General features: G+C 42.8%; 1 protein-coding gene and 1 long non-coding RNA gene across 3 annotated transcripts in view; one reads left to right on the top strand and one right to left on the bottom strand.

The window, feature by feature from the left end:
- Positions 1–25,086, bottom strand: part of LOC130707770 (uncharacterized) — a 91,756-nt gene that overhangs the window by 29,868 nt on the left and 36,802 nt on the right. The window lies entirely within an intron of this gene.
- LOC103002173 (probable E3 ubiquitin-protein ligase TRIML2) lies at positions 550–1,302 on the top strand. Its single transcript, XM_057544780.1, has one exon. It carries the CDS (start codon positions 550–552, stop codon positions 1,129–1,131), a length of 582 nt encoding a protein of 193 aa, XP_057400763.1. The 3' UTR covers positions 1,132–1,302.

The raw sequence follows: 25,086 nt of genomic DNA, 5'->3' as shown, positions 1-25,086 counted from the left end.
TTCAACTCATTTGGGTAAATACCAAGTATAGCAATTACTGGATGAAATGATAACCTCAATACCTTTTCCTCATGGTCTTCACAATTGTTGTGTCAACATCCTACCTTCAAAATTACACAACAGGGAAGTCAATGTGATTACCTAGGGAGACATTGGAACTAGCATAAGGTAAGGGAGCAGAACTGACCCTGGAAGCACCCCAAAACTTAGAGGTTCAAGAGGATTCCCAGTCAAAAAAGAATGCTGGGAAACAGACGAGTAACGTAGGAGGGATGTCATTTGCATGATCTTGATTGCAAAGAGAAGAAACCATTCCAAGAGGAGGGTCCTGGCCAACTATGTTGACTGCTGAGAGCTCAGCACGTGGCTGCCGAAGATTTGCTGCATTTGAGGAGTCCAGGATGCGCTGACCTGCTGATGCTTTACTGCGGACAGAGGTTAACAAGTGTGTCTGCCCCAGAACACCACCACTCTTTTCCTTTTCAGAGTACGGGGAGGTGTATTCCACAACAGAAACAGCCCAATCTTCAACTAGGGCCGCCTGCCGGCATGTCCAAAAGGCTCCGCTCCCAGTTAGAGCAAGAAATCCCAGAAGATGCCTGCTGTGAGATACATCTGGAGCCACCACAGCTGTTCTGCCATGATGACCAAATCACGCTTTGTGACAAGTACTTCAAGTCCCAGGAGCACAAGAATCAGGTGGTGTATGGAGTACAAGAGGCTGCTGAGAATTATAGGAAGTTATTCCAGGAGATATTGAACACACTGAAGGAGAAACTTGAAGTAGCTAAAAGCATATTGGCTGATGAGCAAGAAAGAATGGTGATGATGCAGGAAGAAGAGCAGAATTTTAAAGTGATGATTGAGTCTGAATATAGGATAAGGTTCTGGTTGATGATTGAAGAAAACAAAGTGAACTTCCAGAGCCTGCAAGGTTGCGGATTCAACCTGAACTTGAGAGAAGCCAGTCAGAACCAACTGATGGAGTTTGCCACAAAGCTAAAGGAGAAGTTCCAGGAAATACTACAGAGACTGAACTGTCTGTGGAGAGAGAACATGAATAAACTGAGGGAGAGTGAAGTCAGGCTCTCTGAACAGATCTGCAGCCTCCAAAAATCACTGCAGAGCTAGAGAAGAAATGTGGGCAATCTGCCTCAGCGTTGCTCCAGAATGCAAGAAATTCTTTGGAAAGGAGTGAGTCACTACTGCTTCAGTGTCTAGAGCCCCCCTGAATCACAGATCTGAGTTTACGCCAAATAACAGGAATGAGCAAAATGCTAAAAGTGCTGCAAAGACCTATAACTTTGGACCCTAAAACAGCTTATCCTTGTCTGGTCTTATCTGAGGATCTGAGAAGTGTGAGACTCAGAAATGTGCAGCAGGATGTACCCGGTCACCCAGAGAGATTTGACTTCAGTGCCACCATGTTGGGTGTGGAGAGCTTCACCTCAGGGTGGCAGAACTGGGAGGTGGATGTGGAAAAGGCAGCACAGTGGCAGCTGGGCGTACACAGAAGCTCTGCCAGCAGAAGTGCTTCCAGAGATAAGGTCTTATTCACAGGATCCATGATGGGAACTGATTATACTTTCTGGGCCTTTCCCCCTTTAAAAAGGGTTTCCTTGAGAGAGCAAATGCACAAAGTTGGAGTTTTCCCGGACTATGAGTATGGGCAGATATCCTTCTATGATGTGACAGAGAGACCCCTCATCTATAATTTCTCTTATCTCGCCTTCCAAGGAGCTCTCAGGCCTATATTTTCTCTTTGTATCTCAAATGGAGGCATGAATTCAGACTCTCTGAGCATCTGCCTCCCTCATGCTTCTTCTTGTAACGGTACTCTTAGCCCTCAATCTTCTTTGGTGTGAAATCTAAGACCACAAGGGGCAAGAATGTTACAAGCATGACTTCATATAAATTATTTTACAAAGTAATCCAATAAAAGATTTTTAGCACTTGAAAAAAAATTGCACAACAGATGCTTTCTCATATTTGGAGTTTGCGTTTGGGTGGATGACTGTCCCCTCTGCTCCCTGATTCTACCATCAACTTCTGGAGAAGGGCCCTGTGTCTGAGCAGCAAGTGTCAGAGGAGAAGCAGCTGTGCAGAGGAGGCTGCAGGCACCATTGACGCCTCTTCAGCTGGAGACAAAAGTGGGGAGAGGTGGTTTATGAGCGATTTATCCAGAATTAGACTAAACCGTGTACGATGAAATACACTGCTTTGTAATGCTGGGGCTTCCCATTGCCACTGAATTCAATTAGTTTCAACTTCACATTCAAGGGGGCAGGGAAGAAAGTATTGTGTTGCAAGGGTGGTGGTGGTGGTGTGTGTAGGGGGGCTTTAATGAATAATTTGGTGTCAATTTTGAGTCCCAGCACTGGATACTTGTCAAAAGGAGCTGGAATTTCTGAGGTACGTCCTTGCTCTTTTTGACCCCGTGGACTTTCCTTGTTTAGACCCCCAGACGGTGCCAATGGTTTCGGTGTTGGTGAGCTGTTCTGTACATTGAGAGCCATTTGCCAACAAACTCCGGCCCTCCATTGTGCCTTCTACAGGTTGTATGATGCCAGCCAAGATCTTTGCTTTGTTTGCACTGCTGAGGTCTCTCTATCATGAACATCCTTTTCATGACTGACAGTTTTTTGGTTTGCAGCAAAGAGTTTTCCAAAAAATAAACCAACTCCAGATTATTTTGATGGTTGAGATAACATGCTGAATGTAAAAATGGACATTTTCCAGTAACTCCAGCGGGTGATCTCCAGTTGAATGGATGAAGCTGCTGTCTAGATATGGTCCAACCCACCATTCCAGGAGCCCTAGAGAACACCAGGAAGATAAAGGTATCTACAGTATATTGACTTTAGAGGATAAATAATGTTGCCAGAGGCTATAGCTTGTGAGAAGTGAGGTATATTTGACCCACTTCATTTAGCACTCCCATTTCTTAGAAACAGATCCCAATCTACACGAGGTAATCCTGTAGCTACACAATTGTGAAGCGATAGACACTAAGTGACTATGTCTCCACTGAGCAGTTGATTACCTGTATTTTAAAGCCACTTTAGAATTACAGAAAGAATAAGACCCATGGGAACATGGAGGTCAGCCTATCAAGGCTGGCACTTCCAAATGATCTCTACTATTGTCTTCAGGTAACTGTGTCACTTTACTTCTTCTACTAGAGGGTATTTTAAAGCCTCCCTAAATCAGATGTTCTATGGTTTATTTTTCTATTCTTTCCAATTATTCCACAAAAACGTTCTTTAATCAATCGGCTTTCAAAATTGTTTGATTTTTCATTTAAATCAATTCTTAAGGGTCTGAGGTATACGTGGAATAGAGAGAGAGATCTAGCAACAGTAATTAAATACCTATACAGGCTGTACTCCTATAGTGCTTAAAAAAAAATCTAATGCCCAGGGAACTTTGCTTTGGAGGAGCACTTTCTTTCTGGCAGGTCATCATTTAGTTTAGTTCATCAAATAGTTTCTAATGGCAGCTCTTGCTGGATGCTGCATTAGGAGGATGAATTCGTGAATAGGACACAGTCTCTGCCCTTACGGTGCTCCCAGGGCCAGTGGCGAGCTGGGACATTTCAGTGTGATGTGGGAGTGCTGTGTTGGAGGGTGGTCAGGGTGATAGCATCTTTGCATTTCAGCCTGGAGGTCTTACTCCTGAGATGCTTCTCAAAACAACCAGTAGGAGTCAGGCAGGTAGACGATAGGGGCAGAAGACCCAGAAAAGGAGCTCACATATCTTGGATGACATGAGCAAAAGTACTGACGTGGCTGGTACCTGAAGGGCAAGGAGGAGACTTGAAAAGAGATGAGGCTGCAGAAGTACCTGGGAGTCCACCATGGGGTTTGCAGTCTACACTGTAGGTAATGTGGAGTCATGGCAGGATTTTAAGCAGGCTTTTTTTTTTTTTTTTGGCCGCACCATGTGGCACGCGGGATCTTAGCTCCCCAATCAGGGATCGAACACGCAGCCCCTCCAGTGGAAGCACTGGAAGCGCGGAGTCTTCACCACTGGACCACCAGGGAAGTCCAGGGGATTTTTTTTTTTTAAGATAGAATATTTTGATGATTATGTGGAGGACTGTGGCTTGGAGGGAGCAAGATAGAAGCAGGAAAGTCATTGAGTAGGCTTGGTAAAAAGTGCAGGATGGAGATGAGGGGCTTGGCTTCATGACTCCTACATAAGCTTAATGGGAGAATTCTTTTCAAGGCAAATATGTTGTAGTGCATCCCATACTTGTCCAGTGGATGACAGTGCTTTGGGAGGGTGGAAGACCTAGTGCACCAGGCGTATCCGGTCTCCTCTGGAAACCCCCCCTCATCCCTGAGCATCCTCAAGATCAGAGGCCACTACTGGGTGTGATTATGGAAACAGAGGCAGCTCCTTCTTTCCCCCCTTCCATATCTGCTCACTGATGCTGGAAAACCCTTTAGGACAAGGATTAAAAATAAGGTACCCACACGACCGCTAACTTTTCTTTCATACTTATTAGGTTTGGGGTGCTAAAGAATCTGAGCAAGGTAATAGACTGCATAATCTGATGTCAGATCCTGTGCTGGATCTGGATTTCTTTTGCCCCTCCAGATGGATTCTCTGCCCTTCCATGGCCTATTCTGTGGCCCCAGGAGGCTGGCTGCTATAGGCAGATTCTCTTGCTGAAGCTCCTGCCAGATTCTCATAAGGGCTCCACCACCCCTGGCCCCTTGGTTTTGGGGTGGGAGTAGCTCCCTGTCGGTAAGAGTCCCTGAGAGCTCCCCCAGCCTCTCACCGATGCCCTTTACCAGCCTCTGCTTGGCTAAATAGCAACTTCATTTCATTCTCCTCCATTAATAACTCTTTTGAGAGTTTCCTGCTATTCCCCTGCTGATACATTTCCTTTCCTGTGTTTGCACTTTGGTAGGGATAGGACACTGAGTTCCTGAGCATGAGGGTAGCCATGGAAAAAGGAAGAGATCAAGAAAGGAGTCTGGGGTCATAGAAGACCTCCTTCACACCTATCATAGGGCCGCCTGGCTGCCCATCTGCTTATGCTGTCTGAGAAAAAGCTGGCTTCAGAGATCTGGTTTGAATTTATATTTTAAAAATCCTGAATTGATTTGTAACCTCCAATCTGTAATTCATAACCGCTCCATCAATAGGTATGTCTTGTCTAAGCGTGTAACTTAGCAGACTCGTCATAGGGAGGGAAACCAGAAACATACAGATGTCGTCTGAAGTTGGGCGTATAACAGAGTCTTCAAGGGTTAAGAAACAGCCACACGCTGCGAGGCAGGTACAGTAGGTTTACCAGAGGTTTTCTTTTGTGCTTCAACAATAAAGTGGTTGGTGGTCTGCTGGCTACAGCCTGTTACACATTCCTTGCTTTTATTAGGATAACCATAAGCCTCGAAGACCCACCCTGATGTCAGTGGCAGGCTTTATAGAACACTCACAAGTTCCTTCTTGTTGTATTCGGGGGTATATAAAGTGTGCAGCATAATAGGTAACAGGTTGGAAGACCAGTTCAGGGCCTACAAAAGTCCCAGTTCCTGATGTGAATATTTATACCTCCTCATTACAGGAAAAGGTTGACTACCAGATGCCGGTTACCGCGGCTCCAGAGCCCACTAAAGCTTTGAGTTCCTCCAGAAGCGAGGGTGGGTTTTGGCAGCTTCCCCTGCCCTTCAAATAACCTGGAGGTCAGGACATGCCCAGCTGATTTAGGAACCCTGGAGAGGAGGATTGGCTGGAAGCATCTCATCTGTTATTCAGCGGCCAAGTGGTGAATTACTTCCAATACCGTGATTTCCTGAGATGATAGAACACTGTGGTTTAAAAAATTATTTTAAATAAACTCAAAAGCATCGCAACAAATGGTGACTCCAAGTTGGTGTGTTCACATCACTAAGACAGCGTTTCCGGATGTACATTTTTGGAGGTCCCTGCAATCATCCCCTGAACTCCAACTGCAGTTAATTGGCATGGCAGTGACCCAGCCCTGCACTCCTGAGCAGAAAAACACTCTCACAATTTGTCAGGTTCTAGATGCTGTCATTTATCCAGCTGTGTTTTGACCGCAGCCGGTCTGGGAATTGCATCGTTTTGCATTTCCATGGCACATGGAGGTTTCTTGATGGAATGCTCACGGGCTGCCTCCTGCCTCAACTCCCCAGGGTGGTGGGAAGAAGGGTCCTTTGCTGCCCGGCTTCCACCATCTGCTGCTATTGCTCCAGGCATGCCCCATGGCCTTGGACTGACAGGGGACCCGGGCTGCAGTGTTGGGCTCCTGTCACTGTCCCAGGCTCCCTGTAAAAAGGAAGCTAATGTTTCAATACTGGGTAAAAACACTTTTACCCAATATTTTCATATATAGGGTGAGTCTATTGAATTGGCCTTAAAAAATCTAAAACCAAGAACTCCTAAACTATAGATAACAAATGATTTGAAATACTTTTGTTGTTATTTTTCTTTCTAAAAGAAAATTTCCAAAATGGAAATAGCTATTTGTTACTATTCTGCTTAAAACCCTGGCTTTCTATTTCCTCTTAAAATCAAATGCAAAGACCATTAACATGATCTCTGAGGCCATGCTTGTTGCTGCCCTTGCCTTAGCTGAATTTCTTCCTTCCCCCAAGCTGTAACCACTCTGGCCTCCTTTCAGCTTCTTGAACTCACCAAGCCTCAGGGTCTTGGCACATGCTAATCTCTACCCCTGGAATATTCTCCTCTTTCTTTCCTACTCCCCTCCCCCCTTCAGATTTCAGTTTTAATATTATTTATTCAAGGAAGCCTTCCCAGACCCTAGCTTAGGTCAAGTCTCTCTTGATTTCATAGTCCCCTAGACTTCACTATTGGGCCTATTGCCATTGGAAGCAATGAATTATTAGTGTAATTACTTATTTAATGTCTTATTCCCTTCTAGACTGTAGACATCAGGAGATAATGGATGCTGTATTCTCAACACCTAGCGGAGTACCTTTCATATAGACAAATGTCTAATTGTTGAATTAATTATTTAAATGATGCATACTTATTACAAAACAAATTATCGAAAGTGAAGAAAATGTAGAGAAGAAAATTAAAATAATCTATATGTCTACTATTAACATTTCAGTGTATTTCCTATGTGGTATGTGGATAAACATATGTGGTATGTGGATAAACATTACCAGCTGAAAGCTGGATCCGATGGACATTTAGAAAAGTCTTAAAATGCCCCAGGCTCCTGGTGTTCAAAACTGATGTCAGGGGCGGGGGGAGAGTTTGAGCAGGGATATCACCATTCATGGTCTCTAAGGCTGGGGAGGGATTAAAAAGCAGCTCCTGGGAGCAAGTTCTGGGATCTTCCTACCAGATTTCACTGTCACTTTAAGAATATTTATTTAGGCTCTTTTAGCAAAGTAACAATTTCTTAAATATTTGGAAACATGTCACTTCACTATTTAATTTTTGTTGCTGTTGTTGTTACTCTTCCCATAATTCATATTATAGGGAACATTTTCCAGAATTGTGGTACCAGATTGCTCATTCCCAGCTCTTTTTTTTTTTTTAATTAATTTATTTATTTATTTATTTATGACTGTGTTGGGTCTTCGTTTCTGTGCGAGGGCTTTCTCCAGTTGCGGTGAGCGGGGGCCACTCTTCATCGCGGTGCGCGGGCCTCGCACTATCGCAGCCTCTCTTGTTGCGGAGCACAGGCTCCAGACGCGCAGGCTCAGTAGCTGTGGCTCACGGGCCTAGTTGCTCCGCGGCATGTGGGATCTTCCCAGACCAGGGCTCGAACCCGTGTCCCCTGCATTGGCAGGCAGATTCTCAACCACTGCGCCACCAGGGAAGCCCCCCAGCTCTTTTGTAAAAGGGGAAGTGTCTGGAAATAGACTGGGAGCAAAGGGACAGTCCCCATTCCCAGAAAACGGCATGATTTCTTTGTTCCCCCTCTCCTGTTCCTGCCAGCGTTACCACAGTTTATTGTGTAGAATCCGTTTCTATCGATGGGCTAAGTCCGCAGAGCAGGTACTGTTGTTACGTCCATTTTATAAGTGAGGAGATATGATGTAAAGAGGTCACAGAACTTGCCCATGGCCAGACAGCTAGTCAGCGGCTGGGTCAGGCTTAAAACCCAAGTCGGCCTGACTCCAAAACCCAGGCTTGTGCTGCCCCAGGTGGATCCCTCTAGATTCCACCAAGTGGATGAGGAATATGAGTGGACTTCACAGAGCCTTGAAAACCCCCGAGCTTGTATATAAATTTTGTGTGTCTGCACAGGTTTTGTATTTTTTTCTGGGCAGAAGTTCTCTATATTTCATCAGATTTGTTTGGAACAAGAAAAATAAAGATTCATCTGGATTAACAATTACCCTAATATTTGTTGATTGGTTACCAAGTACTGTTCTAAGTACTTTACATGTATTAAATCCTTCAATCCTTGCACTAACTCTGTGTGACTGGCACTACTATCCCCATTTTATGATCAAAGAAACTGAGACACAGAGAGGTTGTCACTTGCCCAAGGTCACACAGCCAACTGTGGTGCAGGGATCTTATCCAGGCAATTCCCTCGAGTCTACACTCCTATTTAACCACAGTAAACAAATGCCCTCTTTGCAGATCTCTCAATGTCTTGTGCATTTTCCTTCCCTGAACTTGAGATGTATCTCCCTGTTACTGTATACAATTCATGTAGTAGTTTTTCCTTCCTCCCCTTAAAGCTATTAATAAATTGGTGGTGGATCTTACAATAGAGGACATCCTAGAATAAAAATTAGCAACTCTCCTTGGCAGGATTAATCATGTTAGTGATTTACACTGCTGTAAGAACTATCCTAAAAGACTGTCGTCCTTCTGGTATGAAATTTGGACAAGTTCTTCATGGAGGTGGGGTTCTGAATAAAAAGGGAGTCCTTTTGGTGGAAGCAGGGACAGAGACGTAACTAGGAGGTAAGAGGGGATCCCACTGGCAATCACTGAGTGTACGGGGGTGGTCAGAGTTTACATACATCTACTCTGCGCCTGTGAGTATACACTTCTGTTCTAAATATGGATCGATACACATTTGACTTACATGTATTGATTAAGATGAATGCCGTTTAGATGATCTGATACTTTCTCTACACCTTTTGAGATAATGAGGCACAACCTAAATTGTGTCCAAATGGCTTTCAGGCATTGCTGGTATGAGGACTTAAACACACTTCACAGTTCTTCCCTTTACAGATGGAAAAATAGAGGTAAGAGGGTCGGGCTACTTGTTTGGGGGATTCTGGGGGATTTAATATAAAGCTAAGAAGAGAGTTACGACTTTCCTCTCCCTGCTGAGGAATTAGCATTTTCCTGATTGAGTGACATTGAGACCAAAGACTGAAATAACAGAGCCTCAGAGATGAGAATTGAGTCTACCCCAGGGTCCAGATGAGGTGAAAGACAAAACAGGAAGCATATGCGCTTGCAGTGGAGTCCTTGGCCAGCACCACGCAGCCTCCGTGGTTTAAGCTGAGTGGGTGTGGGAGAAAGGCCTGAAAAATGCACGCTAGGCTGGCTTTCGAGAGAGGAAGATCTTGTACCTTTCTTTTCTGAATGTTCAAATTCTGGCAGACTCCAACTTTCAGGCCCATTAAAATTCAGGAAGGGAAAAAGAAAAAAATTGAACTAGTTTTCAAAGAAGAAAAAAAGGCAACAAACACACCCACTCTTGCAAAAATAAAATCCCACCCCAAAAAAAACCGTTAAGAAAATGTTTTTGAGCTTTAAAAAACAGAAGGGGGTTGGAATGTCAATGGGACACAGGCCGTGGAACGACTATTAAACGTGGCATTCCCACTGGCGTCCATGCATGCATGTCTTAACCTTGTTTGATCCTTGGAGAGAAATAGCCCTGTTCCCTCCCCGAAAGAAGGAATAGAACTCATTTCTATCGATGGGCTAGATCCCACTGTGTTAATGTGGTTAGGTGAAGTGCGGGGAACAATTTGCTCTAATTCACTGCCTCAAAATAAGGGCCTCTTGCTCTGGAAGCTTCCTCTCCAACCCACCCTCCCATGCAATCAACAGTCCGGGCCAAATCCTTCCTTCAGTCTCAGATTTCGGTTATATAAGCTGCTCTATCAAACAGACTCTGTCCAATTCAGACCAGGGTTAAAGAGCCATTTACACAAACAGCTAGTGGCTTATGTAACCAGAGCCCAATACACAAATTATGAGAAACCTGCTCACCCATTCAGGTGCCTCAGGTGAACAATGGCAGGCAGATTCCACAGCTCTGGTCTCTGACTACAGCGGAACTTTGTTCCAATAACTGGACGCCTCCTGAGAGGTCAAGTCTTTCCTGTGGTCTCTCTCCAGGTTATAGAGCTTTGTCGTACGGTGCACTTTACTCCCCACACCCTGCCCCTTGCAGATTCTTGTGCTTCATAGAGAAGGGATTTAACATTTTTAATATCAGATTTAAATGGTGGATTTTACTCCTGGTGGTATGAAATTTCCTGATGACAAAAGCCATATAAATTCAGGATTTAAAACTTTGAAGAATACAGAAAAATAAAAAAACTAAATCCACCTGTAATTCCACTACCCAGAGCTAGTTACTTTTAACATTTTGTTTATATCCTTCCAGTCTTTTTTCTAGGCATATCATATACATACATACATATATGCACATATAATGTACTATATATGTATATACATATTCAAGACATGAACGTATTAAAGCCGTGCATATATATATATATATATATAAAATATTTAAATGAATGATACATTGTGACTTTACTGGCCATTCTGTTTTGAAATCTGCTCTTTTACCCAACAATGACATTGTCATCGTACATTGATCTCATTTTTATCTTCTTTATCTCGGTTGTCCTTCCAATACCCCTGTGAGGTTGATATCACTACCCTCATATAGCAGCTCAAATTCAAGGCCTCTGAAGCCTGTGATGTGAAGCACTGCCTCATGTCTCACTGCTGTTAAATACTTCTCTAAGGAAGGTTTTGAGTGACTGTTTGGCATTCACATTATATTCTATTTAACCCATCCCCTATTTCAGAGTGTTTAGATAATTTCCATTTGGGGGGCTATTCTAAATAATTCTGTGAGGAACATTCTCTCATATAAATATTTATACTACTATTCCCATAGTATAAAATCCTAGCAATGGAATTTCTGTGTCAAGGATATGCCCTTTTTTGATGACTTTTTATTATATACTGCCAAAATGCTTTCCAGAAAGTTGAAATGAATTTATATTCCCATCAGCTACTGCCCAATACTCTAACCAAAGTCATTTTATAATTTAAAAAAATGATTAAAAATGAAAGAACGTATCTTTCCCAAATTGCCTTCCTTAGGAAAATAAAAATGCATATAGAAAATGTTTGATGACCTGCCTATTCTCTCATTTACTATTATAACATTTCTAGAAAAAAATCATGGGAGGACTAAAATATAGCTGTGAGCTGCTAGTAGACTGATGTGATGAATTCACCTTCAGCCCCCAAAATATCAACCCTCCAGTTGTTTTTCCCCTTCCTGTTCCCCCCTGCCCTGCAGACCCCAGCCATAGCTTCTGATTGCCAGTCCTCCACGGGCTCACGGGAAGAGGTGGCTATAACGACACAGCAGAAGGGAACTTGCAGAATGGGGAGAAAAAAGGGCTCAGGTTCACTGCTGTCAGCAAAAAGCTCCTATAAACAGAGCAACATATTAAGCCCTTCTGTTAATATGCTGTCTAGACTTGAAAAGATTGCTTTTCTCTCTGTCTTCTAAGCTTCAACTTTTGACCTTGTTTCTGTCCTTGTGCCTGTGCTGGACTCAAGCAATTCTTGTCTCCTGAAGGTTCAACAGTCAAATTACCGAATTATTGTACTTGTCACCTAAGCTACTGCAGCAACCGGGTGCAGGCATGATCCCTATCAAATGAATGGAAAACTTGACGACACTTGACCCCCGAGGCAGAAAATGCAGGGAGTCCCCCTTCTTCTGGTTTAAGGGTAAAACGATACTCTCCCCAGAAATTGGAGCTGATAATCCCTTTGTTGATTGTGGATGGAATCTTGGAAGGTATTGGAGGGAGGGTTGAGAAGAAGAGTTTATGAGATCCGCACTTGGGGATAGAAACCAGTTCCTAGCAAAATGAATGTGAGTCTTATTTTTGTAATATGTTTTACTCTGGGATGTTTCTTCTTCCCCTCCACATTCCCAGGGTTCCCAGGGCCCTCATGCTAACAGCTGGTTGCTCAAGTCCCTCTCCAAGATGTAATATTTATTAAGCACTTGCTGTTTGCCAGGCATTCCCATGCACTCCTCTAAAACTGTTCTCATTTAATCCTCACAACTGCAGTCTTACAAGGCAGACGATACCTGCTCATGCGCAGGCAGAGCTGTCTCCCCCAGAACCTCGGAGAGCTCATGAATGCAATCACACCCCCAGGCATCTCGCCCTGTGAACCCTTCCCAGGGGACAGAGGAGGACTTCTGTGCCCCATCACGTCTGAATAAGAATCTCTTATTATTATCATTCCTCTTGTACAAATGGAGAAACTGAAGCAGTAAGAAGTTATGAAACTGGAAGATCATAACACAAGGGCAGAAGTCAGACTCTTAGAACCACATAATTAGCCAGTGTTCCATGCTGCCAATCAATCTAGATTTTTGTTGTTGTTGTTCTAGATTTTTCTTCTCTGTCATCAAAAAAAAATCATTTGTCCCCTTAATCTATCTGGGCCTTGCAGAGGGGGCTAAATTAATCCAATAAACACATTTAGTCTGCTAATGGCTAATGATGGACCAAAGCATTACCCATCTCAGTGAATGTATAGTTCACTGTTAAAAGACTAGTGGTGGCAGCCAAGGGTATATGAGAAAGATTTGTTGGTGGGAGGGGATGATGGTAGTAGGAAGTGCTGGGGTGGAGGCTGATAGAATATTCTTGGGTAGGGGACTTCTCTCCTTATCAGTCAACAGCTCACTCCGCATACAGGACAAGACAAGCCCTGGGTATATTATTTAGGCCTTTATCAGGAATGACCAAAAGCTCAGCTGTTTGCCTCACAAGAGAGAACTTCAGAGAACTCAGAAGCATCAGTGACAACCATCGTCTGCCAATCACTGCCAAACACCATGCTTTGTGGGAACCACGTAATTCCACAGTCTATCCACAACATCCAGTTTTCTGGCACATTTTTGTGATTAAGGAAAGCAAGAGGAGTATGACACGATTGCCCCATACAAATCTGTCACCCCAGCCGGGCATAAACCAATTGAAACATCACAACCCCACATCGAGTTGTCACATCCTTTCTATTTAATTGACCCACAACATCCTGCAGATACCTTCCTCTCCTAACTCTCTTTGGGGCCAGGGCAGATTGTGGAAGAGAAAAGATGATTTGATGAAGGGTGTGGCCAAGAAATAATATAATCTTTGGCTTGAAGATGTATATTTTGGTCCTGGACAAATGTATTTAAAAGACTTTAATGAGTCACGAAGGCAGTGCTGACACTTAGAACAATATTTTTCATTCTTTTTAGGTTGAATAACTAATACAGTGCCTGGCTTAGAGTGGAGGCCAATAAATGCTTGTTGGTTGAAAGAGCTAGTGAGTACTGAGAATCTGACACGGTGTAATTCACCTACAGTTAAGACTGTGCTGGAACAGGGGTGAGTCTTTAGCAGGGTCTTAAAGGGCCTTCCAGGATTTGGTAGATGATTTTCGTTTTGTCAGTCAGTTCTATAAGCCACATCGGTTGATGTAGGCAATTTGCTTCTCATTAAAATCATTCCCACTCCTAGGAGTTCCCTAGCAGTCTGGTGGTTAGGACTCAGCGCTTTCACTGCCATGGCCCCGGGTTCAGTCCCTGGTTGGGGAAGTAAGATCCCTCAAGCCCCGCAGCACAATCAAAAAACAATAAGTATAAACAATAAAAACACTCCCATTCCTGTGATTATATTTATATTTTTCGAGAATACACATTTCCACCGGAGTATGTTGTTTTGCTTTTGCCTTGTTCATTTTTATAAACTCGCTGAAAAAAGAGGAGTTTCCATGTTACTGCTGCAGTAACAGGGCAGACGATACTTGCTCATGTGCAAGCAGAGCTGTCTCCCCCAGAACCTCGGAGAGCTCATAAGCGCTATCACAACCCCAGGCACCTCGCCCTGTGAACCCTTCCCAGGGGACAGAGGAGGACTTCTGTGCCCCAATGTCTTTGTAGCCCATCACCTCTGACACCAAGAGCTGCCCATCTTTGGTCCGTGCAATCCCGGTTACGAAGTGTTTAGCAAGATGCTCTGCTGGGGCCTCATGTTGCCCTCTCCACTTGGCAGGTGGCAATTCTGAGGTCCCGGGAGAATGAACTTCCCAAGTCCACAGTGTGGGAGGCAGTGGTAAAACAGAAATAAGTTCAAAGAGTTTTATTTCCCAACAGGAAGTTCCAGAGCTAGGACTACAAAACACACATGCCATTACAAGCCCGTGTGCATCAACCCGCCCAAACACTGACTGTCCTGTGAGCCACACATTCTTTTTCAGGACTCAGATCAAACCAAAATCCAGTGCAAATCCACTGAAATTTAATGCAGAGAGCATTCCCCTAGCGCCAGAGTGCTGTGGGATTCACCCTCGTAAAAGCGGATCTTGAGGCAGAGGGGTCGCTATAAAAGCATGATTAAAATGATAGAGTGAAAGCCTGGCAATCTGGTAAGTGTATGAGCTGCCTCTGAGAATGCGTGAGCCTGTCAGGAGGTGAGATTCTGCTGAGAAAATCTGACTTTGGAGCCTCCACTGGAGGAACAACCTTAGCACGAGGTTTGGCGCTCCCAAGGGCCCTGCCAATTTACACCAAACACAGACTAAGGAACACTGTACTACCCACCCCACATTGCAGGCTGCACTTAGGGACTTGCTTCCAAAGAGCTGAGTACGAAAAGGAGGGAGGAGGTGGAAAGTAAATTCCCAGTGGAGAAACCTGGCAAACATCACCCCAGCCAGGTGATCAAGGTCAACCTCAACAGTAATGTCATGTTGACAGCATGTACCTGCTGATATGATGTGATGAGAATAGCAGTACAGCTCTGTGGTCTTCCTCTCAGCCTAATCATGAGAATAAAATCAGACAAACTCCAACTGAGGGATATTCTACAAAATACACAACCCAGCACACTCCTCAAAACTGTCAAAGTCATCAAATATAAGAAAAATCTAGGGAAATGCAACTAAAAACCACAATGAGATGTTGCCTCACCACTGTTAGAATGTCTATCATCAAGAAAACAAGACACAACAGGGGCTGGCGAGGCTACAGTGAAAGGGGACTTACACACTGTTGGTGGGAATATAAATTAGCCCAACCACTGTGGAAAACGATAGGGAGGTTCCTCAAAAAATTAAAAATAGGGCTGCCATTTGATCCAGCAATTCCACTTCTGGGTATATACCCAAAGGAAATGAAAACAGGAGATACATACACTCCCATGTTTATGGCAGCATTATTCACAATAGCCAAGATATGAAACCAACTCAAATGCTCATCAATGGAGGAATGGATAAGAAAGATGTAGTATATACACACAATGGAATATTATTCAGCCATGAGAAAGAAGGAAATCTTATCATTTGTAACAAAATGGATGAACCTTGAGCACATTATGCTAAGCAAGATAAGTCAGACAGAAACACAAGTACTGTATGATGTCACTTGTATGTGGAACCTAAAAAAGTCAAACCTGTAAACAAACAAACAGTGTAAAATGGTGGTTACCAGGGGAGGTGGGGCACAGGGATAAGATTGATGGTGTTTAATGGTACAAACTCATAACAAGTACTAAATAAGCCATAGAGATCTAACATGCGGTATATGGAATATAGATAATAATACTGTACTACAAGTATGTAATGTGATAAATATCATTACAATGGCAACCATATTACAATATATAAATATATCAAAGCAACACCATGCTCTACACCCTAAGCTTACACAATGTTACATGTCAATTTTACCCAATAAAAAATATTTAATTAAAAATAAACAAGTAAAATTTGTGAATGTGTCATAGCCAAAAGGAGCCAAAAAAGACATGATGACTAGTGCAGCATCCTGGATGGGATCCTGGACCAGAAAAAGGACATTAGTGAAAAAACTAGTGAAAGATGAATAGTGTGGAATTTAGTTCATAGTTACATACAATGCTCATTTCTTAGCTGTGACAAATATACCATGGTACTGTAAGATAATACCAATAGAGGAAATTGGGTGAGGAGAATACAAAAACTTTTTGTATTATCTTTGCAATGTTTCTATAAATCTAAAGCTATTCTGAAATAAAAGTCTTATTTAAAAAACAGGTGGAAAAGTGAAAATAAAGGATATGTAAAAGACTAATACAAGTGGTTACACACAAGGGATGGGGATGGGTACACAGGGTCAGAAGTGGGAGTGAGACTTCTCAATGCATATATTTTTAATATCATTTTGAGTTATACACAATGTAAATGTATTACCTGTTTTGTTTTTTTTTAAATACACAATCTAAGTCTGTAGCATGCTTAAACGTATTGAATGGGAACATCAATGACAAAGGTTAAGCTTATTAGGCAAAATGCTAATTTTTTAAAAATAGAGCTAGTGTCCCAAGTGAAGGCCAGACATGTGGGTATAAGGTTGTCTCTTGCAAATGCACTCCCCCACAAGGTTTGTGGCTGCCCGTCTGGACTGTGGGATTGTGAGTGTGAAGTTTTGAAAAACCAGTTTGGCTCCGAGGGGCCTCCAGAGGGTTGGCTCTTTTGTAAGCCTCTGGCCCTTCCTCTTGGGTGCTGACTTTCTACGACTGTTTATGACAAGCATGGTCTCTTATGCGCTCTGCTGCGAAGGTGCCGTGTCAGACAGGAAGCGTGGGGTTGTGCATTGTAGACCTGAGTCCTAATAAATAAATTCAGAGGCTGATGCCACTCCGTATAATGGAGTGTGGGAAAAGAGCGATAAAGATCAGGCAACAGAGTCTTCCCAGGAGGCGGGGGAGGAGGGCAGGAATTGGAGAGAAGCTGAAATTGGGCCAAATGGTAGGAGCCAGAGATGAAGTTGTAGGCCGCAGGCAGTGGAAATCATGCTCAGCTCATCTCAGATGTGGCCTCAGAGGCAAGACACTCTAGACTGTCTGAAAGCTAAAGAAATGGGTTGTAGGGAAATACTGTTGCTTCATTTTCAACCCAAACTGAAAATGAAATCTTTAACCCTCACCACCCCACTCTTTCTTGTCCCTGTGATGTAGGCCATTTTATGGAGCTCCACGGTGGAAGGTATATGGAATCCGAAGGTTACAACAATCTTTTCTTTCTGTGTAAAGTTTCCCCGATATTGTGGGATTCCTTCTCCCTCTCCCTGGATCCTCTCCTGTGTTGAAACTGTTGAAATGGGTGAGACTAACGATTCTCGGATCCTTTCTACTTCTAAAAGCCTATGAAATATCTTTGCTTAAGGGGAATTGGGTTTCAGAGCTTAAGTCCCCTGGGGTGATTCAACAAGAGGAAGAGTTGGACTGGTTGGTGCAAAGTTTAAAAAAAAAAAAAAAAGAGAGTCAATGGCTCTTTTTTAAAAGTTAAAGAAAAAAAAGTGTCCTGACAGGCCGAAAATATCTCCCGAGTTTTCCAGGTCTCCTAAATGGGATGGGTGTGAAAATGGCCACTGGGAATAAAATGTAGAAACAGGAATAGATCAATTAGTTGAATCTTTGAGGTTCAAATTTCATGAACTCATGAGAGCTCTTTGGTCTTGTGAGAAGACAGAATGTATGCAAGAAGCTGAAAGCTTTTTGTTCATGCAGAGTTTATTTTCTCAAACGCTGCTTATCCATCGTAAAACTAACAGTCTTTGCTGAAAGATCATCTCCTGAAACATTTTAGGTAGAAGTAGAATATTTTATGCAATCATATCTCCCCATGAGGAAACCCGTCCAAAGCTCAAATGATTCACACACAAAAAGGTTCACAGAGTTTTTCATGTCTGAACTCAAAATTCTCGGGAGACACATTAGCTTGTTTGATAAACCAGAAAGAACAGTGTTTTTGTGCAAGTATTTTAATACAGGAAATATGAGTCTAGTCTGTATCTCTCCAAGTCCATGTGTATGAGGGAATTTTGAAGTAAAACGCTGCCTGAGTCCCAAAAACATAGTTAAAAGAGATATACACAAGGATGATACCGAGGAAAATGCTTCTCTGGTCTGTACCACGCTGAAGAAATATCCAAAAATGCACACAAGCTAATAAGGAGAACAGAACTGAAGCAAGACGCTGAGCAACCGAGACGTCTTTCAAAGACATTTCCCTGTGAAAATCTTCTTCAGTGGTCCTAAATACACTAGTATCGTGATTAAACCCAGCACCACGCAGCAAATTTTGTAGCAAAGAACAGTGCCTATGGCGAGGCTCAGAACCAGTCTGACAACTTTTCTGAGATTAGAAGAGGGGAAAATATCACTTTACAGAATCTGCTGTTCAGAGGCGGCAAGGCAGTCTGTGGAGACAGGGGCCAGGCTAGGCGGTGCTGGGAAGGGAGCTCTCTGTGGGCTGTCTGTACCTCCCCGACCCGGACCCCAGAGAGCTCTTAGCTAAAGAGGATGCCACACGGTGAGGCAATCCCTGTGGACCCTTTAGATTGTAAATATTCTCCCAGGCGGCCTTTTAACAAAAGTCACTTGGGGAAATAGGCACCTGTAAGCAAACATTCCTTCTCCCCTCTGGTGAACGTTTTTTAGAAAATGGCCCTACAAAGCTGCAGCAAGAAGGAAAAGGAAGGCAAGTCTGGAGTGCCTGGCTCGGAGGAAGGATGCCGCCCTCCTGAGAAGCAAGAAGCTGAGAAGCTGCTGCAAAGGCAGCTGTGGTCCCGGCCGTGAGGTTCTCAGTGGGACGTCAGATCCCATCCCAGGAGACAGAATCAATGTAGGAGCAATGCCGGAGGTCAGATCCCAGACCTCAGACAGGTGTCGCCCTAATATGACTCTGGTCCTCTCACAAAGAAGGTGAGGAGCAAAGGACAGAAGAGGATGGGGGGCGAGGGGACCCACATGAGGGAAGTGAGATGTGCTAAAATTTTCCTGAGCAGAAGATGAGAGCAAACAAAGAGAGAGATGAAAAATAGTCATAAAAACGTGAAAAGCAGAGCTAATCCATGACGGTATCTAACCTCCAAACCCAATTCCAATGATTTTGTCTAAGCTTGTGGCTACTAGTGTTAATTCAAGGGAAAATCCCTACGGAAGTAAGCAGCCAAAAAGACAAGTTCCAGGAAGTAAATGTCTCTCGTCCATCAGGGATCTGGCAGCTGGGTTCCTCTCTTCCTGGTCACTGGCAGGTTTTCCAGCTCCCTTCAAGCCAGCTGCCGCCCCCACCCCCTGCCCCCGGCATCCCACCTTCCCTTTGCCTTCGTCTTATTTCCCTTTATTTCTTTTAAACCGTCACCTTTGTCCTAAATTTGAAGCTCAAGATTCATTTTTTTAAAAAAGTGACCTGCCACTACAGCATGTAATTTTTATAAATGTCTGCCAAACACTAACAGCACCAAGTAATAAGATTCAAATCCCCAAAGCAACATTTTTCTGCCAACCCCTCCCCTTCCCCCAGACTTACCAGAGTGTGGGATGTCTGCCAGGGAAATACAATAAAATGTGGGAACAGGAATAAATAAAAATAAGAATTTAAATTCTGTATCTTTGCCTGCTTAATTTTCCTTTTTAATTATAATCCCTTTCTTTCCCTCTGACTCATGCCATCACATTCCTTATTGCTACCTAACTTTGTTTTTGCCTCCTGTGTTGATGATGTTAATATATCTACCCTTTCCTTACGAATTTTCCAGGCAAGCGGGTTGCCTGCACCATTGGAATAATTTCCTCTCGTGTCTTTTCTTATTGTATCTTCTGTGTGGAGTTGGTCCTTCTAACCAAGCTCTTCTTTGCCTTTTTTGTTCTGTGCCATGATTCTATCTCTTGGTTTCCTCAGTGTTGGCTCTTGCAAATCTCACCTAATTTTTCACTGTCACAGTGTTTCCTTCTGTTTACTGTTTGTAACCCCACCCTCATTTCCTATTGTATTTCTTGAGAAATCTCTTTAATCCTCAGATGCCCTATTCTTCCTAACTGGCAGGAGGGATGCTTTGGGGCTTCCTATTCCTTTACCCAATCTAATAAACTTTGAATACTGTGTTTTTTTCCTCTTGTTTTGTCCACTAGCTATATCTCTGTCTGGGGTGATCAAAAGTTTCCCTTTTGGGTGTGCACCTCCTAGCAGGACTCTGCCACCTGACAGAGGAGGTATCCTTAGGCAGGATAATCAGGAGCACTGCCACTGCCATAACCATTTTGGGGTGGCATACATGCAAGGGGAAGTTGGGGTTTGCTGTTGCAGTGATTTGGTTTGGGAGAAAGGGGGATGCTGGGGTCCCAGGACTATGCCTTTCCAAGGGTTCTCTAGGACCATGGGAGCATGTACCACCATTTACCACAAGCTCAAAAACACGGATGCCCACCCCCCAATGCGATCCTTCTACCCTTAGTGAGAAGAGTATACTCCGAGTCCTCCCAGGGAACATAGTTGAGTGGCAGATTCTCGTGTCTTATAATAAATCTATTCTAACATTGTCTCCTCCCCGAGCCTTCTGAGTTCTTTCTCAATATTATGATAAAGCAGCTCTGACATCTCTACCTCATCTCTCATAAGGCATTTTTCTGTGAGCTTGAAACGACAATGACAAATGTAATTTATAATGCAGCTTTGCTACAAAGTTGAAAAATATGACAAAAATTTCTAAATTATTACCATTAGAGGAAATGATGGCAACTCAAACGTTCCTTTCGTATGTTTCTATTGTTTATTTGATGACGGGTAATGGTAATGACTCATCTGAGTAACATCAAGTAATACAACTAGTAGGGTAATAAAGCTGTAAGACATAGAACTGATGCATATAATGACAACATTGTTAAAAATTTATTTTACTGAAGTATAGTTGACTTACAATGTTGTGTTAATTTCTGCTGTGTAGCAAAGTGATTCAGTTATACGTATATATACATTCTTTTTCATATTCTTTTCCATTATGGTTTATCACAGGATATTGAATATACTTCTTTGTGCTATAGAGTAGGACCTTGTTGTTTATCCATCCTACATATAATAGTTTGCATTGCTAATCCCAAACTTCCAGTCCATCCCTCCCTCACCTCCCCTTCCCCTTGGCAACCACAAGTCTGTTCTCTATGTCTGTGAATCTGTTTCTGTTTCAGAGATATGTTCATTTGTGTCGTATTTTAAATTCCACATATAAGTGATATTATATGGTATTTGTCTTTCTCTGTCTGACTTACTTCACTTGGTGCGATAATCTCTAGGTCCATCCATGTTGCTGCAAATGGCATTATTTCATTCTTTTTTATGGCTGAATAATATTCTGTTTTATATATATATATATATATATATATATATATATATATATATATATACCACATCTTCTTTATCCATTCATCTGTCGATGGACATTTAGGTTGTTTCCATATCTTGGCTATTGTAAATAGTGCTGCTATGAACATGGGGGTGCATGTATCTTTCCGAATTATAGTTTTGTCTGGGTATATGCCCAGGAGTGGGATTGCTGGATCATATGGCAACTCTATTTTCAGTTTTTTGTGGAACCTCCATACTGTTTTCCATAATGGCTGCATCAATTTACATTCCCACCAACAGTATAAGAGGGTTCCCTTTGCTCCACACCCTCTCCAGAATTTGTCATTTGTAGACATTTTAATGATGGCCATTCTGACTGGTGTGAGGTGGTACCTTATTGTAGTTTTAGTTTGCATTTTTCTAATAATTAACGATGTTGAGCATCTTTTCATGTGCCTGTTGGCCATCTCTACGCATATAATGACAACATTTTAAGCATTCAGCTTCTGGTTTATGGGGGGGGGGTTGCCTATAGGCAGCAATTTCCTTCTTACTCATTAGGCTAACTTTAGCTCCTCACCTGAGTAAGAGTGACGGGAAACTAGTCTTAAGGAGAAACCATGGACCAATAGAAAAAAAAATGACCTAACGTTTTCAGATGGAGCCTTACAGAAGTTTGAGCCTCACCTTAGTAGGAAGGAGGTAATATCAAGAATACCATGGCTCCTTCACTCCTGGAAATTATTGCAATAACACTATAAGACTATAGCACAATAACATCAATAACACTATGGTTGCCATGCAATATTTGGGACATTGATACTAAAAAAATATTATTTATCTGAATCAAACTTAACTAGGCATCCTGTATTTTATCTTATAATACACAACCACCACACAGCATACTTCATTCCTATGGGCGTCCAAGGACAGCTATCCATCTACTAATGATAACGTATAACACACCTATGAGAGACTCCAATTCCTTCCCAGCTCCAAAGCCAAAGGAGGTTTATGAAGTCCAATTTCGGGTCATTTCCAGACTCAGTTTCGACTGTTTACTTCAGGGACCCCTGATTAAGTCATATATTACAAGGAAGCCTCCCATTGCCCCTAATTTGAAACAGCTGAGCCAGCTTCTCCTGCCAGCCCAGCCTCATGGCGGAAGCCTCGGGGGTGGGGGGGACTGTGCTTGGGAGGAGGAGGCGGAGGGCATTCGGGGGACAGGTTTAGTATTATGTGGGGACATGTCTTAATGCTCTTGTGGAAATGCTCTTTATGGAGCATCAGGTTACAAAGCCCCAGTAAGGTGGGGGGTGAGGAGGGATGGGGTGTAGGAGGGCACTGGAGAAATCACTATAACATTGGAGGATCAAAGAATCCAGCCTGTCAAGGGCTATGATATTTTTTCAATGAGGGAACAAGCTCACATTTTCCCCTGAGGGCTGAGAGACAAAAGCCAACGTTCACCTAAAACTTTTTAAGCCCTTTTTTAAGCCACCAGACTATGGCTGTGTATGCTTTGCTTCCACTCTCGCTTTTTTCTTCCTCTTGAAATTTGGGGAGGCGACAGGAGAACATGTTACTTTGAGGCTATATTGATTAACAACCAGTTAGGTGCATTTGGCCATATTGGAATGTACAAAAATATTCATTTGGTACCCATAAATCTGATGAATGTGTTCATTTACTTACCAAAGCTTATCATTTCAAACGCTGAGGGAGGATGTTTTACCTAAATCTACAAGGTGATGGAGGGCTGGCAATGGGTGTGCATGTAGCTCAAGAAGAGAGTATGGGGTTGGCGGATGAGGAGAGAGAGAGGAAGAGGCCAGGAGGATGGGAAGATGATTGTGATGAGTGAGGTAGATGTACTTACTCCCCTCCATCCACCCTTTAACAAATATTTTAAGTTTTGCTTTTTTTTTGGAGAGAACCTAGCTCGTTTTAACTTCCTTTTCCAGTAGATAATGCTTCTATGAACTTGACTGAACCAGAGAAGAGAAATGAAAGAGAATCAAGGTAAGCATGCTAGGGACTGAAACATCCCACCTCAGGGTAGTTCCGCATTCATGTCTATTGGCCATCAACATAACACCAGCTATGCCAGAGAAATAAACAGAAGATAAAATCAAAACTTCGCATGCCTCCAAGGGAGGCCCTATATTTGCCTTAGCATGAGGTTTACAATATCTGTTCTAGCCTGAGAGAAGTTTGGAAACTTATAAAATGGGGGTTCTTTTAAAAAGAAGAAGAGGGATTTTCAAAGAGCAGAGGTTGCTTGTCAAAGATCCTTGCCGAGATCTGAGTCAACTCTGTGAATCCAGAGTTCACAGCTGTGTATCACAGGACCAGAGCAATGCTTTCTTTCTTTTATATGCCAGAATAACCTCCTTCCCAGGTCTTGATGTGACTTCCCCATACCTATCAAGAAGATTCTAGTGGAATTCCCATTAGCTGGTGGGGAGGGAAAAGGTGATGATGTTCCTTTGTGGTCGAGGTGATATCGTGGAGAGGTCAGGAAGACGTGTGGGAACAGTGGAGAAGGCTGGACTAAGGAGACACTAGTCTGTGTCTCTTAAGTGCTAATGGGAATTCAAAAGGTGAACTCAACACCAATCTACCCTCTACACTGTGAGGTCCTCTTTATCTCCTTTAAACTGAGATACAGTGGTACAGCTCACTTTCAGGGAAGAGCATACACCTTACAGCTTGATGATTTTTACAAATGTGTGTTCCCATCTAGCCACTCCCAGATTAAGGGTCTGGAGTTCCGGAAAGAAGCAGTTTTAACCACAACATTTTGTGTGCAAGTTTCCTACTTAATTCCAGAATAACCTTTCCTGCCCTGGCACCAATTTTTCCCCATAGAGAAACAACCATATTAAATTAATTATGGTTTTTTTAAATTACCTTAATTTTTGTAACACAAAGCTACACAAAACAATTGAAAGCTTTCACTTTTGCCGTTGAGCCTAGTCAAAACCATCCATGTGACAGCAACTCAAGAACAAGCTCTTCAGCATCCCAACTTCTTTTAAGCCTAGAAAGCAGTGAAGGGCTTTACATGTAAGGATACAAGCATGAATTATGAGCTTGGAGAAGTTAAGAAGTGGAATTTGCTAGGCTCTCCATCCTTCAGAAGGTCTGTAAATGTTTCCCTCTAACTGTTTATCACTGCTTCTTATTTCTTTGGTAACCCTTGACTTTTCTGATTTTCTTTTTTTATGCCCAGGTTTTTTGCCAACCTGACAACAAAAGGTGCCTACGATCTGGATCACAAAATAAATGTGGAAAGAAATAGCCCCGAAATGCGTTATTGGCCAGAAGAGTATGTGAAATCTGCCAAGAACTTTGCACCATGACCTTGTACGAGGGAGAGTATGTAGTCCCAGAGGCCCAGTGGTTCTCCTGGATGTCCTTAAAATGTGTACCAATTCTGAACAGCAGTCTTGACTCTGAGACTGGCACAAAGGTCTCCTATGTCACACAAAATTGAACACAGGTTGAGGAACAGGATACAGGATACGAATTTAGAAATCTCTCCCAAAGCTTTATTGCTAAATGGAAAGTAGAACATAGCTGAGGCAGAATGGTACATACTGTTTTATTAAAAAATGGCAAGTCCTAAGAGGGAGGCAAACCTCAGGATAGATA

Source organism: Balaenoptera acutorostrata, chromosome 3 (genome assembly GCF_949987535.1).
Source record: "Balaenoptera acutorostrata chromosome 3, mBalAcu1.1, whole genome shotgun sequence".
In the NCBI taxonomy this organism is placed as follows: Eukaryota; Metazoa; Chordata; class Mammalia; order Artiodactyla; family Balaenopteridae; genus Balaenoptera; species Balaenoptera acutorostrata.
This window is presented reverse-complemented; position numbering and strand designations above follow the sequence as displayed.